This window comes from Bos indicus, chromosome 3 (genome assembly GCF_029378745.1).
Source record: "Bos indicus isolate NIAB-ARS_2022 breed Sahiwal x Tharparkar chromosome 3, NIAB-ARS_B.indTharparkar_mat_pri_1.0, whole genome shotgun sequence".
Taxonomy (NCBI): Eukaryota; Metazoa; Chordata; class Mammalia; order Artiodactyla; family Bovidae; genus Bos; species Bos indicus.
The window spans coordinates 70,393,117-70,410,645 of NC_091762.1; the positions used below are offsets into that span (position 1 = coordinate 70,393,117).

General features: G+C 38.4%; 1 protein-coding gene across 5 annotated transcripts in view; it reads left to right on the top strand.

The window, feature by feature from the left end:
• ERICH3 (glutamate rich 3) overlaps positions 1–17,529 on the top strand; it is a 121,671-nt gene that overhangs the window by 59,362 nt on the left and 44,780 nt on the right. For all 5 annotated transcript variants that reach the window (XM_019957259.2, XM_070786304.1, XM_070786305.1 and 2 more), the window contains 2 exons: positions 8,589–8,769; positions 15,328–15,514. In XM_019957259.2, coding sequence (XP_019812818.2) covers positions 8,589–8,769; positions 15,328–15,514 — 368 coding nt within the window. The remainder of the gene's footprint in view (positions 1–8,588; positions 8,770–15,327; positions 15,515–17,529) is intronic.

The window sequence follows — 17,529 nt, forward strand, 5'->3', positions numbered from 1 at the left end:
GGTTTGATCTCCTTGTAGTCCAAAGGACTCTCAAGAGTCTTCTCAAGCACCACAGTTCAAAAGCATCAGTTCTTTGGCCCTCAGCCTTCTTTATGGTCCAACTCTCAGATCTGTACATGACTACTGGAAAAACCATAGCTTTGACTAGGCATATCTTTGTCGGCAAAGTCATATCTCTGCTCTTTAATATGCTGTCTGGATTTGTCGTAGCTTTGCTTCCAAGGAGCAAGCATCTTTTAATTTCATGGCTGCAGTCACTGTCTGCAGTGATTTTGGAGTCCAAGAAAATAAAATCTGTCACTGTTTCAACTTTTTTCCTATCTATGAAAACCACAATCACAGAAAGATTATTTATATATATATGAATATATATATTTATATTCCTTTTACTTCACTCTTCAATGTCTTTAAAGCTTTAGACTTTAAATATATTTATGTAGCATATGTGTGCTTTCTGTTTATTTCAACTGAGAATCTGTCCATTTAATTAGTGAGTTTAATTACTGATTTATTTTATTTTGCAGTATGTTTAGAATTATTTCTACCATCTTAGTTTATATTTTCTACTTACCATGATTTTCCTTTGATAGTAGTATCTTATGTTATTACTGCCGCCTCCGTGAAGCTTCTCTCTCTTGCCTCGTGGCACTCTACTTTCATGGTTCTTTGCTCTCTCCTTTTACCTACTGTCGTGCTCCTCTACATCTCTTTCATCTTCACCCCTAAACCTGGACATCACCATAGGCTTAGACCTTGACACTTGTCTTTCTATTCAAAATTCAAGATGTGATCATCTTCTCACATGGCTTCAGTAGTTTTCTAGATGTCTCTGGGATTTGTCACTAGCTCCTAGGTCCTGGGTTTAAGAATGAAATTGGCACAGTGGGGTAAATCATGTATTTTCATTTAAATATTTGGATTTATTTTATATTTGATCTAGAAAAGACTCATTTAAGGAAAGGTGGCTCTCATGATTAATTTACACATTAAATTCATACTTTCATGACTACCATCCCAAAGAAAATGCTCTTAAAAGAAAGAGGTAAAAGAAAGAGCCAAAGAAATATGGCTTGTTGGTGGCCCATCACCTGTTCCTCTGTGCATATGTAGAACAGGATCCCTGGCTTCTTTGGTCTCTGTCTCTAGGCCATGATCCAGGAAGCCAAATGACATAGTGTAAATTTCACAGCCCAGCACATTGCTTCTGTACCCTGTTGCTTTATAATGTGAATATATAATACCTAGAGAGCTTATAATGCTTCTATGGAATCTCTGCGACTAGTTAGATTTTACTCTGAGTTTTACCTCACTGATCTGCAGATTTTTGTGTTTCCACTCAGGACTGCCTATCACTTTATTCTACACAGCTGCCTACTGAAAACGTGGATGTCCTATATAGTGTTTATAGATGTGAATAGTGTTTATAGATGTGAAAATAAAGGCTTTCAAATAAGAAATTGCATGCATTCTAAGTTGCCTCAGTTGTGTCCTACTCTTTGCAACCCCATGGACTGTAGTCTGCCAACCTCCTCTATCCATGGGATTCTCAAGGCAATAATAGTGGAGTGGGTTGCCATTTCCTACTCCAGGGGATATTCCTACCCCAAAGATCGAACCCATATCTTCTACATTGCAGGCTGGTTCTTTACCACTCGAGCCACCAGGGAAGTCCAAATAAGAACCTACTTAAACAGTATGTTTATCAATTAAAACAATGAAACATAGTTTGCTTTAATTTCTTATATGTTTTATGAAAGAGAGGGCAAAGAGTTTCTCCAGGCTTGAACTAGTCTGGGGCTTTCTCCTATTTGCCTGAGTTCCCCTGTCCACCTTCCAGACTTCAGATAAGCCCTATGCAATTACAGATGCCTGAAAGGTAGATAGGAAGTTAGCAAACAAAATCAGGAAGCAGAGAGTTAAAGGCAGGAATGGGAGAGGAGTGTAAGCACAGTCCATCTCAGTAGCAGTAGATTCTATATAATGGTGTTAAAATTAAACTTTGTAGACTGGCTCCCAGCTTTTTTCTTGCCTGCTTAAAACCTTTCACTAGCTTCTGCTTTCCTAATGAAAGTGAGGTGTAGTCTGCCTGCTTTAAAATGTCACATTATTATTCACCTATGTTGCGACCTATAGATCAGGATTCTTGCCTTTAAGTTTGTCACTTACAGTTCTCAAGAGAAAGGGAAATCCCTGTTTATTTTAGACAGGCATCCATCTAGAATATTGTTTGACCACATATCTGGCACTGTGGCTCAGCAAAGTTGATAGATGAAATTAACCATCACACCAGGCCTTGTAGGGTCACCCAGGGAAGCACCAGGACTGTCAGGAGTGAGGGTGGGAGGAAAAGGTGGGAAAGAGCATCTGTTGTGGTTTCTAAGGATCAGGCAACGGGGGGTAAGAAGGTTTAGGACAGGATGGTATGAATGATTTTGGCAGGCTTCGGTGTTGGGCTGTCCTCAGTTGTCTGGTGCCTGGTAAAGGTAGCAGAATATGGGCCCAGTTTGTTAGAGACTGGGGGAGGGTGGATATAGGCTCTCAGTTGGTTGGTTTATATGTGATAAATGTTCTCCTAGGCAAGTCATTTATTATGTCTATTGGTTTAGTCACAAAGTTGTGTCCAATTCTTGTGACCCCATGGACAATAGCCTGCCATGCTCCTCTTTCCGTGGGATTTCCTAGGCAAGAATACTGGAGTGGGTCGCCATTTCCTTCTCTAGGGGATCTTCCTGACTCAGGTATTGAACCAGAGTCACTTGCATCTCCTGCATTGGGCAGGCAGATTCTTTACCAACTGAGCCACCAGGGAAGCCCATGTCTAGGAACTGGTTAGTCTTGGGTGAGCTATATCCCAGAGTCAGCAAGGACCCAGATGTCAAAACATCAGAATAAAGGGGCATGCTTAGTGTACTAGCATTTAAGGGCTTCTGATTTTGGCCCTTTTCCAGCTTTCTCTCTGCTCGTAGCCAAGCCAAGCTGAACTATTTTCTATACCCTCAACTGGTTGGTCTACTACTTCCCCATCTCAGGTATATACTTTTTAAAAATTAGTTTATGCCAGATATTCTATGAATTGACTGAGAATGCATAACAGATAAGAAGAATGTGTTTCCCTACCTATCTTTCCCTGATCTTCTCAAAGACTTTATGATCTATACTGTATTTCTGTACACAGTAATAGGATTCCATCTCTTCTTCCCTTCAAGAGGACTTTTTTACTTTTCCTATGTTCTTTAATATTTTCTGCTTAGCATAAATATTCATGTACCCTTATTCTTAATTCTACTCCCAGGTTATAAAGCTTGTTGAGAGCAGATGTTTGATTTTATTTACATTTAGTCACATGTTTATTAGCAGTGTGTTCATAAATGGGTATTGCTTTATTATCCATGCAAAGAGTAAGTTTTAGTTATACTTTTTAGCTTAGGTAAATATTGTAGATGATAATTATGCCTTTCAGGTATAGATCCCTTTTCTCCAGTAACAAATAAAGCCTAACAAATATTAGCTTTGTGGGGAAATCACGCATTTCTTTTGTTTGACTTAATTTAAGTAATATTTTTAAAATTTAAAATAGTTTAAAAATTTCTCCTAGCCAGTGCATTACCTTGGTATTTTTACTCTTAGTTTTTCTCATCAGTAGACTAAGATTTGAGAATGAAAAAGGAAAAACATCGCATGATTTTAATATATTGTAATTCAACATATTTCATGGCAGGCTTGATTTATTTTAGGCAACATTTTCTTTTAAACAATGCTTTTGCTTAAAATTAGCACTGTAGTTTGGTAACTACATAACTAAAAAGAACTTAAAAACAGTATAAAAAAAGTCAATTCAACAATCAAAATATCTTTGCAGCTGGCATTGTGGAACAACACCCTAGAAGAAAGGAAGAACCAGAAATGCTTCTAGGAGTCAGGGCAGACCACTACTAAGAGGGTCCGATTTGGGGGCCTTCTTACCAAAATCAAAATCCAGCTGGATAATTTCTGGTCTTAACAGACTTAATGAATTCATTCTGTTGAGGGAGATGAGGAAGTAAAGGATACAGTGTCAGTTTAGTGTCCTCAAAATCTGGAGCTCAGATTCCTCCAGAAGTCCAGAAAGACCAAGGCATTTGGGGTTAGGTCAGGAATTTGCATGAGATATAGGTCATACAGTAATAAGAAAAACAGGCAGGGATAAAGTGCAAGGAAGATGCATAGTAAAAGCAAAGGAAGGAGAAGGAGAGAACAAGTTAAAGCCAGTGAGAAAGAGAAGGGAAAGAGCAGAACTAAATGAGGAGATTGAAGACAGGTTTCCATCACAACCAGCGGCTTCCTGAAACATTAGAGTATGAACATTGCAACACTCTTCTAGCTCAAATCAGAATTTCCTCTCCTAAAGACTTGAATAGGGCTTCCCTGGTGGCTCAGTGGTAAAGAATTTGCCTGTCAGTGCAGGAGACATGGGTTCAATCCCTGGGTCGGGAAGATCCCCTGGAGAAAGAAATGGCAATCCACTCCAATATTCTTGCCTGGGACATCCCCTGGACAGAGGAGCCAAGCGGGCTGCAGTCCGTGGGGTCGCAGAGTTGGGCTTGACTTAGTGACTGCGCAAGACCTGAATCAAGAGTCAACATGAAGACTGTCTGCCGCTCTTTATGGCCAGGCTTTTTATCAATATCCAGGCTTAATCAACAAAGGTGGTGTCTTGTTTAACAGGACACCATGAATCACTTTTAATGCTTTAGTACCTATTGAATTCCTGTAAATGTAGAAAGCTTCTGATTTTGGGTGGGGTCAGCCTGCTTTTGTCTCAGCAAAGGTCAGAATGTGGAATCTCTAATTGTTGTATGGCTGTCTCCAGTCAGATCAATGTTTATTAGGCTTTTACTAGGTGTCAGTGGGCTTCCCTAGTAGTTCAGCTGGTAAAGAATCTGCCTGCAATGCAGGAGACCCCAGCTTGGCTCCCGGGTAGGGAAGATCCCCTGGAGAAGGGATAGGCTACTCACTCCAGCATTCCTGGGCTTCCCTGGTGGCTCAGATGGTAAAGAATCCACCTGCAATGTGGGAGACCTGGGTTGGATACCTAGGTTGGGCAGATGCCCTGGGGGAGGGCATGGCGACCCCTCCAGTATATTTGCCTGGAGAATCCCCATGGATAGAGGAGCCTGGTGGGCTACAGTCCATGGGGTTGCAAAGAGTCGGACATGACTGAGCAACTAAGCACAGCACAGCACAGCTGTCAGCACTGACAAGACATAGGGGGTGGGGCATAAAGATCGGTAAGATACTGTCCTTATCTACTGAGAGAGAGGAATACAAGGAAACAGGTCAATGCCATGTGACTCATACAGTTATATAGGCCTTGAGATTAAAAGCATGTTGGTCATGTGTGGACCATTACAATTAGTTCAGTTGCTGTACCTTTAGATGTAATACAAGAAATTGCAATAGTTGAAAGATAGTAGGAGTTAGAGACTATAAGACTTTTTTTTACTGTCTGAGGAATACTGAACCTTATCCCATGGATATTGGGGATCATTGGAAGACTTTAAGCAGGAGAGTCACATGATCTATTTAGTGACAGTAGATCACTCTGATGGAGAAGGCAATGGCATCCCACTCCAGTACTCTTGCCTGGAAAATCCCATGGGCGGAGGAGCCTGGTAGGCTGCAGTCCATGGGGTCGCGAAGAGTCGGACACAACTGACTGACTTCACTTTCATTTTTCACTCTCATGCATTGGAGAAGGAAATGGCAACCCACTCCAGTGTTTTTGCCTGGAGAATCCCAGGGATGGGGGAGCCTGGTGGGCTGCCGTCTGTGGGGTCGCACAGAGTCGGACATGACTGAAGCAACTTAGCAGCAGTAACAGCAGCAGCAGATCACTCTGATATCCAGGAGGAGGGAGAATTTGAAGGACAATAGGATAAAAGTGTGGGGGTCAATTAGTAAGGTAATCATACATCCAGATTTCCTGGAACAGCTCAAATTTATGCTCTTTTTTTTCTAGCATTCTAACTGCAAGTTAATTACAGTGGTCCAGGTACGATATGATGTTCAGAGTTCATCAGGGCTTGTCTTATAGATAGAGAGGAGGGGCTGCCCAACACATCAACAAAAACAGGAACTTTGACACTTATTCAGTCTTTAAAATCTACCTGTTATGTATACCTGGGCAGTGATAAAGAGATGCCAGTGAAAATTTAATATATCCACTGAATGCTAAGTATTACAAATATATAGTAGCTGACTGGTTCACTACTCAATAGGCTTGCTTTTTGTCAGTTCGGATTATACTTGCTTGAGAAATCTGAAAAGAAATGAGAAGCAAAGTCATAAGCAACTGGTCAAGGAAGTAGGAGAGATAATCCTTAGATGTACAGAAGCTTGAGACTTGCTCCTGTTCTTGAAATGCAACTGAATTTTCATGGAGGCTTCTGATACTTGCTTGAGGACCACAGAAAGGGCCATGAAACCTTGTTAAAGTTTCATCAGTCTGAGTTCATTATAACCTGGGAAGATTGTAAGTTTAGAGGCAGTTTAGTCAACTGCAAGAAACAATCGTTCATTTCTTAGTGGATGTATTTAATCATGAGTTGTCACTTAGGCCTCCTATTAGAACACAGAAGGTGTTACTTGGTGGCAATGATTGGGGAATCTTTTAAAAAGGAAATGAAGCAACCAGACCCAAGAGAAAAGAGATGTTGCTATCAGAAATATACTTTAGCAGAAAAAATATGAATATGAGTAAATGAAAAGGGTGAAGAGCTTTCCTTGATTTTATTTTTAAACATTCTTCCATCCAGGTTTTCCTTTTGCACTGATGAGGCGGGCCCTTCCTCCACTCTAATCCCACTATTACCTCGTATTTATGTAGTGCTTATCTCCTAGAAGCTCTCAGGACTACCTGTGAATCCATGCCACTTCAGAAAGTATTGCTTAACGAAGTGGGATGTTCTTATTTAATCCTCCACATCATTAAATGCTCTAGTGGGAGCTTGGAGCTGGATTTGCCTTAGGCTGGTGATTGTGGGTTGGGCTGCACACGTGCGTGTCACAGCTCCATAGTCACTCAGGCAAGAGGAAACATGGGATGACTTTGCAACTAGGAGCTGGGCCTGCCATCATACCTATGCTTTCAACTGTGATGCAGAGTGGAGTTTCTAGTCTGCAGAGAATTATCCAGTTTGCTGATTTGCTGTCATGGCTCCTGAAGTCCCTGAAATAGTTCCCTGGATTATCTCTCTATTTGGGAGCTCTGTCCACAAGCAAGACAGTGCACTCAAATTTTAAATCTCAGACTGTCATTTGCAGAATTTCATCAAATTTACCTCCTCTGGTTTTTGTTTCAAAGAAATAAAAGTGAATGAAAAAAAAGAAAGAATACTCCAAGGTAAAAGGAAATGGATTTAGAGATAGAAGTATTATAGAAGTTCCTTCAGAATTTTTTTTTTTTTTTTTGAGCTTTGTCATTCTCAATAAAATGCATGTTTCCAAGGCATCTGTAAGTCAATGAAATCAAACTCAGATCATTGCCTTGGATTCACTGAAAGCTGGTCTCTTCACATTTTTCATTTAGCTAAAAATTGACTTTTAGAAAAGTGAAGTAGATTAAAAGTAATGCCTTGTATCTGTATAGTTCTAGCAGCCTACAATATTCTTACTGGGACCTCTTGAAGTCTTTCAAGGAGCCATTCTATTTCACTGCCTCTTCTTCCTCTTCCTTTTCTTACTTCCCTTTCCCTGTCTTCCTCTTAGAGGTTAGGCAAACAGTGTGCTTATTCACTACTACGAAAAAATACTTCAGAATATAAACCAGGAGGTAAGGCTTTGGATATTTAATCTCACATTTGAGTTTATTGTTTATTTTATACATAATTTCAATTGGTCAGTGCCATAGAATATCAGATAGGCTTATGAGGTGATATTTTTTGGTTGGATGTATTGTTTGCTATTTAAGGCTAATATTGATAGTGTTGGTTTTTCATTGAACTGAATGGCTCCTATTAAACTGGATAATCCCAAATATCTGACATATATTATTCCTGATCCTCAGGGTGACTGCAGGAATAATCAAATGTATGTCTCTCCCTCTCACATAGAATAAACACAGGGAAGGATGTCTTGTCAATGCACAAACATAAAAAGATAACACTCAATTATAAAAACAATTGCTAAATCACAGTGAACGTCAATTTGGATTAGAAGAAAATTATGTCACCAATATTATTTAATTAATTTGATTTAAATTTTTATTTGGGAACCAGCTAAAAGAACCGAGTAGTTTTCCTCTTCACATCATTGATGTTTTTGTTGCATGAAAAAAAGACACATACGTGAGCTAAAAGGTGACAAACTTTGTCCAGATGCCCAGAATTTACATTAAAAATACAAAGCCAAAGTGTATGTATGTTATAATTGTTAAGAGTATTTATTTTGTAATGGGGTTGACTTTTTGTGCACTGTATATGTTGACATGTTATAAAGGTTTTTTTTGCTAGGTACCTAAAAATAGCCTTTTGTATTCTTTGTATTACAATGTCTTCACATTCTGATTAGAAGGAGATTAGTTAATAAGTCCCCCTTTTTGTTTATTCTAGGATTCAAGAAGGATTCATAAAACACCACTACATAGTAATGCAGCTATTACAATGATCTATTTGGGGAAAAGTGTGCACCTAGCTTATGATCACTCAGATTTCCGGGATGAAATAAAAGTTTATCAACAGCACTGTGGTGGAGAAAACCTGTGTGTCTACACAGGCAAGCTACTTGAAAAAGGTACACATAAAATGTGAATTTTTTTAATTGCTTGCAGTTGATGCTATAGATAAGCTATTGTTGATATAATATCAAAATGACTTCAATCACTGTATGAAATTATGCATATCCAGGGACTTATAAACCAGCTGCCTAAAAGTAAATCCAGATTTACTGCTCCATGATTGAAACTGAAGCAGCAATTACTCTTGCAGATTGTGGAAGAAAGAATTTGGAGTGATTTAACCCAGTAACAGATTAATCTTGAGATATAGATATATGATCATTAAAATGTTGCATGAATAACTGTCCCCCAAATTACAAGTTAACTATTTGGCTTGCCATAGTGAGTTATATCATACATTATCCTAAGAGAAAAATATTAGATTGGCAATTTGTTCTTTAGAAGTATGCTGAGATAAATCACAAATCCAGTAACATTCAGGATGGACCACACCTAAATAATGCAGTACAAAATTTGGCTAAATGCTTTTATTACATTTTCATTTCCCTTTGATTATAAATCCATGTTTGTTAGCATAAGATAATTTTTATATCCAATATCAGTTCAGTTCAGTTCAGTCACTCGGTCGTGTCCGACTCTTTGCCACCCCATGAATTGCAGCACGCCAGGCCTCCCTGTCCATCAACAACTCTCGGAGGTCCCTCAAATTCATGTCCATCACGTCGGTGATGCCATCCAGCCATCTCATCCTCTATCATCCCCTTCTCCTTCTCCCCCCAATCCCTCCCAGCATCAGAGTCTTTTCCAATGAGTCAACTCTTTGCATGAGGTGGCCAAAGTACTGGAGTTTCAGCTTTAGCGTCATTCCTTCCAAAGAAATCCCAGGGCTGATCTCCTTCAGAATGGACTGGTTGGATCTCCTTGCAGTCCAAGGGACTCTCAAGAGTCTTCTCCAACACCACAGTTTGAAAGCATCAATTCTTTGGCGCTCAGCTTTCTTCACAGTCCAACTCTCACATCCATACATGACCACTGGAAAAACCATAGTCTTGACTAGATGGACCTTTGTTGGCAAAGTAATGTCTCTGCTTTTGAATATGCTCTCTAGGTTGGTCATAACTTTCCTTCCAAGGAGTAAGCGTCTTTTAATTTCATGGCTGCATAGGATTTCACATATTATACCAAAGTGTTTTTTGGTCAATATTTAGTTCTGTAGAACTGCAATTAAAAGGAAGTGTTTTTATAGGACTGTATTTGTTATTTCCTTGCTTAAGAAACTCTTTAGAAAGTGATAGAGTTTTTACTGATTAAAAGAAATATTTATATTTGGGTAATCTAGATATAGACTTAGAGATTGAAAGGAGGAGTTGGAAGTAAGCATGGTGTTTTTATTTTTGACTTTCTGATTTCCCTCATCAATCAAAAACAGTGACTATTAACTTAAAAAAGTTCTAGAACTTAAAAAAAACTATACATATTTAGGGATAAAATATTGAAAACTTTCCAACATAAGAAAGGATAAACATTTGAATGTTGGTTTTAACTTAGAGGAAAATATTATATATTATAATTAATTATATACATATCAAATTATATAATGAACTATATAGTTTTATAATGAAAAAAATTTTTCTTTATAAAAGTGTAAAAAATTTCTTTTAAAAAATAATGCTAGAAATTATTTTTCCCATTTTGTGTACTTGCCAGAAATAGAATTTACTTTGTTTTATTTTGTCATAGCATTTGAGTATTTGTTCCTTTTATTGTGTAGATGAGAAAAAGGAGAGGCCTCAGAGGTACCGACCTCCCCGAGGTCACACTCCCAGCTCTGACCGGGGTTGAGAGCTGATTCCAGCCCTCCCCGTCGCTACGTGCAGGGCCCTTGTTTAGTATTAAATACTATCTGGCCCCAGTTAGCTATTCTCAGTAGCAAAGGGTTTCAAATATTTTTATAATATGAGGGCTATGAAACCCCTAATGATAAATGATCGCACTTATTTTTTGAAAGTGTTATTTTCAACTATTAATTTAGAATTTCTAAAATTAGCTATAGCCTCAAATTGGAATTAACATAATGAAAATTTTCCTGGGTCTTGGATCATGCTTTATTCAACAGAATTCATATCGAATGGCTTTTTGACTGTTGGAAAATGTACATACAATTGAAAAAAGAACAAGACGGCTGAAGGATTTTCTGGGAGATGATATACACTGTGTGATAAGATTGCAAAAGGCTACTGGAGAGTGTTACTCAGCTGACTGTTATTTTGCGTGCATATTGATCCTAGGACTGACTTTATGTTATGTCATTGGACAATCTTAAATAATAGGATGGAATGGGGACTTAAATAATTGAATCCTGTCCACACAATAATTTTATCTCAGCTTGCCCTTGATTGCTAGGAAAGTTCAAACCTGAAAAAGTTGGGTGGCTTCAAGTTGACTTGTAGTTCAGCAATCTTAGCAATTTAACTGGACTGAAAAGAATCTGCCCATCTGCCCTTTTACAAATCAAAGCTGTGTGTGATTCAGTGAAATGTGAATAGGTTTTTAGATTTGTGCTTTAAGAAAAAGGGCCTTTAGCATTATGCTTGGAGCAGTAAACTCATTAAAAATGTGGCATTTGTTAATTTGTCTTGCTTTTGGATGAGCATAACAATACAATTAATTATTTAGGAACATAGCAAGTGCATCTTTCATTATCATAGTGATTCATGATGTCTTGCAGTTTGATTTTAGACATCAGGCCATAGATTGATTGTGTATTATGTACACCTGTGAAGTCACAGAATATTTTTGCTACTTGTAAAGAGTACAGTTCTTCACAGCAGTTTTATTTACCATTCATCCTTTCAAATAAGGCAGAAGTTGGCCTCCTGGGTTCATGTAGATATCAAGAACAAAGTACCTTTTTTCTGGCTCTCTTATAATCCCTTTCTGCCCCATTTTCTTGTATTTCCATAACCTGATCCTGTTGTAACTATTTGTGCATCGCTCACTACATCTTCACAAGCACAGGAGCTGCTTCTCTGGTCCTCCTGCCTCCTCCTCCCATCCCCACCACACACTGTTATCTGATCTTTTCCTGTGCTCTTTTCTTTGTAACAGGACAAAGAATTTTAAAATCAAAACTGTATTTTAAATTCAAATCTTACCCATCTTTTAAGATTCAGATTAAGGTTGTGAAGTTTTCTCAGCTGACTTCTATTGTGTTTTATCCCTCTCTCTTGATTGGTCATGGTTCTTTGTACCTAAAACTGAAGTATCTTATTGTACCTTGACTTATGTTAACTGTTTTTTTTTTTTTTTCTTGCTATTATATATTGATTTTTTTTTTAATTTAAAAATAGGTGTAGCTTGCATTCCATAAAGTTCATCCACTGTTAAGTGGACAATTCACTGATATTTAGGAATTTTATAGGGCTGTGCAGTCATTATCTCTGTTTTCCTTTGTGCGCACGCTTTGACAATGAATCCTCACTCTCATAGGCAGCCCCAGGGTAGCACTGATCTGCTTTTAGTTTCTACAGGTCTGCTTTATCTGGACCTTTTGAAAATGAAATCATACAATAGGTAGGATTTTGTATCTTGCTTCTTTCAGTTAGCATATGGAGTTTTAAAACTTATTATATATAATTTTTAAAAATTTAATTAATTTATTTTTTGTTGTTGTTTAGTTACTAAGTTGTGTCTGACTCTTTGCAACCCCATAGACTGTAGCCCACCAGGCTCCTCTGTCCATGGGATTTCCCAGCAAGAATACTGGAGTGGGTTGCCATTTCCTTCTCCAGGGGATCTTCCTGACCCAGGGATCAAACCTGTGTCTCTTTGATTGGCTGGTGGATTCTTTACCATTGAGACACCTGGGAAGCTGGAGGATAATTGCTTTACAATATTGTGTTGGTTTCTGCCATACATCAACATGAATCAGCCATAGGTATAGTATTTTTGAGAGTCATCCATTGTAGCATTTATCAATAGTTGCTCTCTTCTCATAGCACTGAATATATTCTATTTTGTGGATCTACCACATTTTATTCATTTACCCAATTGGTGGACATTTGTATTGTTTCCCTGGTGGGCTTCCCTGGTGGCTCAGAAAGTAAAGAGTCTGCCTGCAATGCAGGAGACCTGGGTTCGATTCCTGGGTTGGGAAGATCTTCTGGAGAAGGAAATGGCAACACATTCCAGTATTCTTGCCTGGAAAATACCATGGGTTGGCTACAGTCCATGGGGTCAGAAAGAGATATGACTGAGTGAGTTCACTTCACTTGCACTTTTCCCAGTTTGGGACTATTATAAATCATGCTGCAATGATTTACAAAGACAAGATTTCTGTGTAAACATCAGTTACCATTTCTCTTGAGCTACATCCTAGGAGTGGGTTTGTTGGCTTTCACTTCCTGAGAATGGGTCACACCCTCTCCAGTTTCTTTTTAAGTTTTTTTTTTTGCTGTTGTTGAAAACTTGACATTTTAGATCATGTATTACAGCAGCTGTGGATTCTGAATTCCACTTTCCCTCTGAAAAGTTATTCTTGGTTTTGTTGTTGTTTAGTAGCTTATCTAGAACAAATCTGAAGTTCATGCCCTCTTTCATTGGTATATAGCTATTAATGTCTCTGCTCTGATTATTTTTAATTTTGTTTATATTTTTTAGGCTAATCTCTTAGGCTTGTCTCTGTATTTTCATAGTTTAGTGATCATCCAATGATTTGTCAGAGTAAACACTTTGAGCCAATATACCCTCTGTCTTCTGCCAGTGAATCTCTCTGTATGTTTATTAGTTTCCTGGGGCTGACATAGAAAATGCTCCTAAATTTGGTGGCTTAAAACAATAGAAATTTATCATCTTGTGGTTCTGGAGGCCAGAAGTCTAAAATTAAGGTCTTAGCAGGGTCATGCTCCCTCTAAAAGCTTAAGGGGAGAATCTTTCCTTGCCTCTTCCAACATCTGGTGATCCTTAGCAAAATCCTTTGTGTTTTATGGCATGCATCTCCATCACTTCAACCTGTGCTTCTGTCCTCACGTGTCATTCTTCTCTGCGTATCTGTGTGTGTGTATCCTCTTCTCTTCTTATAAGGACATCAGTCATTGGATTTAGGACAAAACAAATTCTGGATAATCTCATCTTGAGCCTTCCCTGATTATATCTACAAAGACCCTATCTCAGAATAAGGTCACATTCTGAAGTTCTGAGTATTCATGAATTTTTGGAGGGCAATATTCAACCCACTATAGTGGGTTCAGGAGTACATTCAAAGTTCAGACAGTTTTCAGGTATGTTTCAACTTTTATTTTCCACCAGGCTCTCATATTTCCTTTGTACACAGGTGCAAGCTCCCAGTAGGACAGGGATGTGTAAATAGGTTGGGCCTACTTCAATCCATGCTGCTTCCAGTTAGCTGGGGATGTGTGGAAAGCTTATTGAATGTGTCTGTGACTGCCTTATTGCCTGTATCTCCCTGTTAAATTTCTGGCTAGTCTGCTGACCTGTTGCTTCCTCTAATTAGAACTACAATCTCATGGTTAGAAGAACCTCTGACCTTCCCTGTTAATTTGCTTCTGAGATTGTAGATTATTACTCATAATGCCACTGACCAAAGTTTTTTAGTTTTTTTTTTTCCAAATCAAGTCATCCTCCACTGACCGTGAAACTGCAGTTTACTTATGGCATGTTCTTCCCTGCTAGAGGACTTCCAGGTAGTTCTAATGGTAAAGAATCTACCTGCCAATGGAGGAGACACAAGAAATGTGGGTTTGATCCCTGGGTTGGGAAAATCCCCTGGAGGAGGAAATGGCATCCCACTCTGGTATTCTTACCTGGAGAATTGGGTTTTGGAATGTCTAGGGTGAGACTTCTTCAAAGAGCACTATAGAGACATGGAATGATTAAAACCTGTTAATTACAAGCAGTGGTTCTTAATTTATTGGTGAGACTTTTGGGTGAGTAGGGGATCAAGAAAGGATCTCAAATCTAGGCAGAACTGAGAATGGACTAAGGATAGAATGATTCTGCCTCATCCATATATGTATCAGGATGTTTTGAGTCACCACTAAAAAATAAATGTATTTAAAAACACTACTGAATTAAAAGATAGTCATATAGAAGCATCACTGAGCTCATAGTCACCTTTCATTACGTGCTTTATTGGTAGATAGCATAGCAACATAGAGGTGTGGAGTCCAGAGAGATGTTTGGATTCAAACACTGACTCTCCTACTGTATGATCTTGGCTAAATTACTGAATCCATCTAAACTTAAATTTCTGCATTATAGAAACTGATGATGGTAGTATCTACACTTCATATGGTTGTCTAGAAATAATACATCCAAAGTAATCAAGCGTAATGTCTGGCCATATTAAGTGTTCATATAATTTTAGGTTTTATTATTTTATTACAAGTCAAAGAGTTTTATAATACCTTGGAGTATTTGTTATACTATATATATGTAAAAGAATGTGTTTTTGTGATTAAAAATTGTCCTCAAGTAAAAAAAAAAAAGGAGATCTAGAAAATAATATTGTATTTATCTACCAGAAAAAGGTGATTTAGAACACGTTAGTTCAAGGTCAGTTGCTTTCACTAATGTATTTCCTTTTTAAATTCCAGAGACCTTTCAGTTTATTTCCAAAAGGCACCAAGGTTTCCCGTTCAGCCTCACCTTTTTCCTGAACGGGATACAGGTAAACAGGTTAAGCTCCTGCTGTGAATATAAGCATCGAAAAGGTTCCAGACTTGGAGGCAAACGAGGCTACTTCGGGTTTGTGTGTGTCGAGAGATCATCGCCTTGTTACAAGTATGGAAACAAATGTCCTTTGGGAGAGGGCAGGTTTTGCTACATGCTCCTTTGTATGCTTTTACTGATGTATTTCTCAGCACAATTTGTTAAGAATCATATTAATGTAGATGAGCCTAAAATATCTAGGGTTAAGGTTGTTTATCACAATCCTGTGTGTTGTATTTAAAATTATAAGATGAAAAGTAGATTTTCAGTTGTATTATATAGTGGGGATAAAAGCTGGTGGTGTTTCAAATTCTATTTCTTTTCTACCCCTCCCTTTCCTCATGATGCTTAAGTTCTGTTTCTAAAGGGAAAGAGGGAGGCTTTTTTCCCACCTCATTCCTTGTAGTAATTGATTTTGGGTTGAGCTCCAGAGCATGTGTCAAGCATCCAGCTTATACAATTGGATATTATAGGTTATGTGTATTAGAGTTATGCCTGCATTATTGTGTAGCCCAATGATCATTTTCATGCCACTAATTTCAATCTCAGGTGTAAAAAAATACATGTAAACAGGTCAGTTCTGACTACTATTTATCAGTTTTCATATTGGACATTCTATTTGATATCAGTACATTTTCTTGTAGGCTTTGTTTAACTTTCTCCTGAAAGTACTCATGGAAAATTAATTGATTCTGTGCCAAGATAGAACATGGGAGTAAGCCAATCAAAGAATCTGACCCATGGAGCGTCTTCTGATTGGGGAAGTGCAAGTAATATACCAATAAATCAATGCCAATATACCAATAGTACACCAACCAATTAATGTATGTTATTCAGTCATCCAGTCATGTCTGACTCTCTGTAACACCATGGACTGCAGCGTGCCAGGACTCTCTGTCCCTCACCATCTCCTGGAGTTTGCCCAAGTCCATGTCCATTGCATTGGTGATGCCATCCAGTCATCTCATCCTCTGATGCCCACTTCTCCTTCTGCCCTCAATCTTTCCCTGAATCAGGACTTTTCCAATGAGTCAGCTGTTTGTATCAGGTGACCAAAATAGTGGAACTTCACCTTCAGCATCCGTCCTTTCAAGGACTGATTTCAAGAATATTCAAGGTTCATTTCCTTTAAGATCAACTGGTTTGATCTCCTTGCTGTCCAAGGAGCTCTCAGGTGTCTTCTCCAGCACCACAGTTCTTCGAAGGCAGCAATTCTTTGGTGCTCTGTCTTCTTTTAATATATATGAGATGGTAATAAACATAAACACAAGATAAGGTAAGGGAGATAAAAGGAATGGCAAGGGGTAAAAGGGTCAGAAGGCAGTATTCTATTATGTAGGATGGATAACAAAGGCCTCTCTGATGTCTTTCAAGCAGAAACCAGAAAAAATGTTCCCCTTTTTAAATAGGTTTTCAGGTAGAGGAAAAGCATAGAGAAAGTGTGTGAGACAGGATTATGCTTGGTGTATGTAAGCTTGTGTGGTCAGAGCACAAATGAGGAATGGGACAGTGATAGAAGATGAGGTCAGAGAGACAGTGGGGTCAAGTCACGCAGAGTCCTATGGTCACTGCAAAGACTTTGACTTTTATTCTGAGGGGGATGGGAAGCCTCTAAGGTAGGTTTTGAGCAATGGCCTGTCATGATCTGACAGTAGCTCTTATGGAAAAAATAAACTAGGGAGGGTGGGGAAATGGTGGAAACTACTTTAATCTAGAGGCAAGACAATGGTGGAAAGAGTTATAAGAAATTAGGTTCTAGATGAATTTTGAAGGTAGGGTTTATAGGATTTGTTGATGGATTGGATGCAGGGCATGAGATAAAGAGCTAAGTCAGAGTGATTGAAAAGTTTTTAGCCTAAACAACTCGAAAGATGCCCAGTTAACACAGGAAAGACTAGAAGATGTAGGTTTGGGAGTGGAAGGAAGGCATTTTGGTTTTAGATACATTGAGTTGGAGTCAAGTAGAAATGTTGAATAAGTAGTTGGATCAGTTAATCTGTTGTCTGGTGAGATGTCCAGGCTGGAGATATAAATTTGAGAATGGTTTACATATGGATGGCATTTAAAGTCATAAGATGGGATAAATC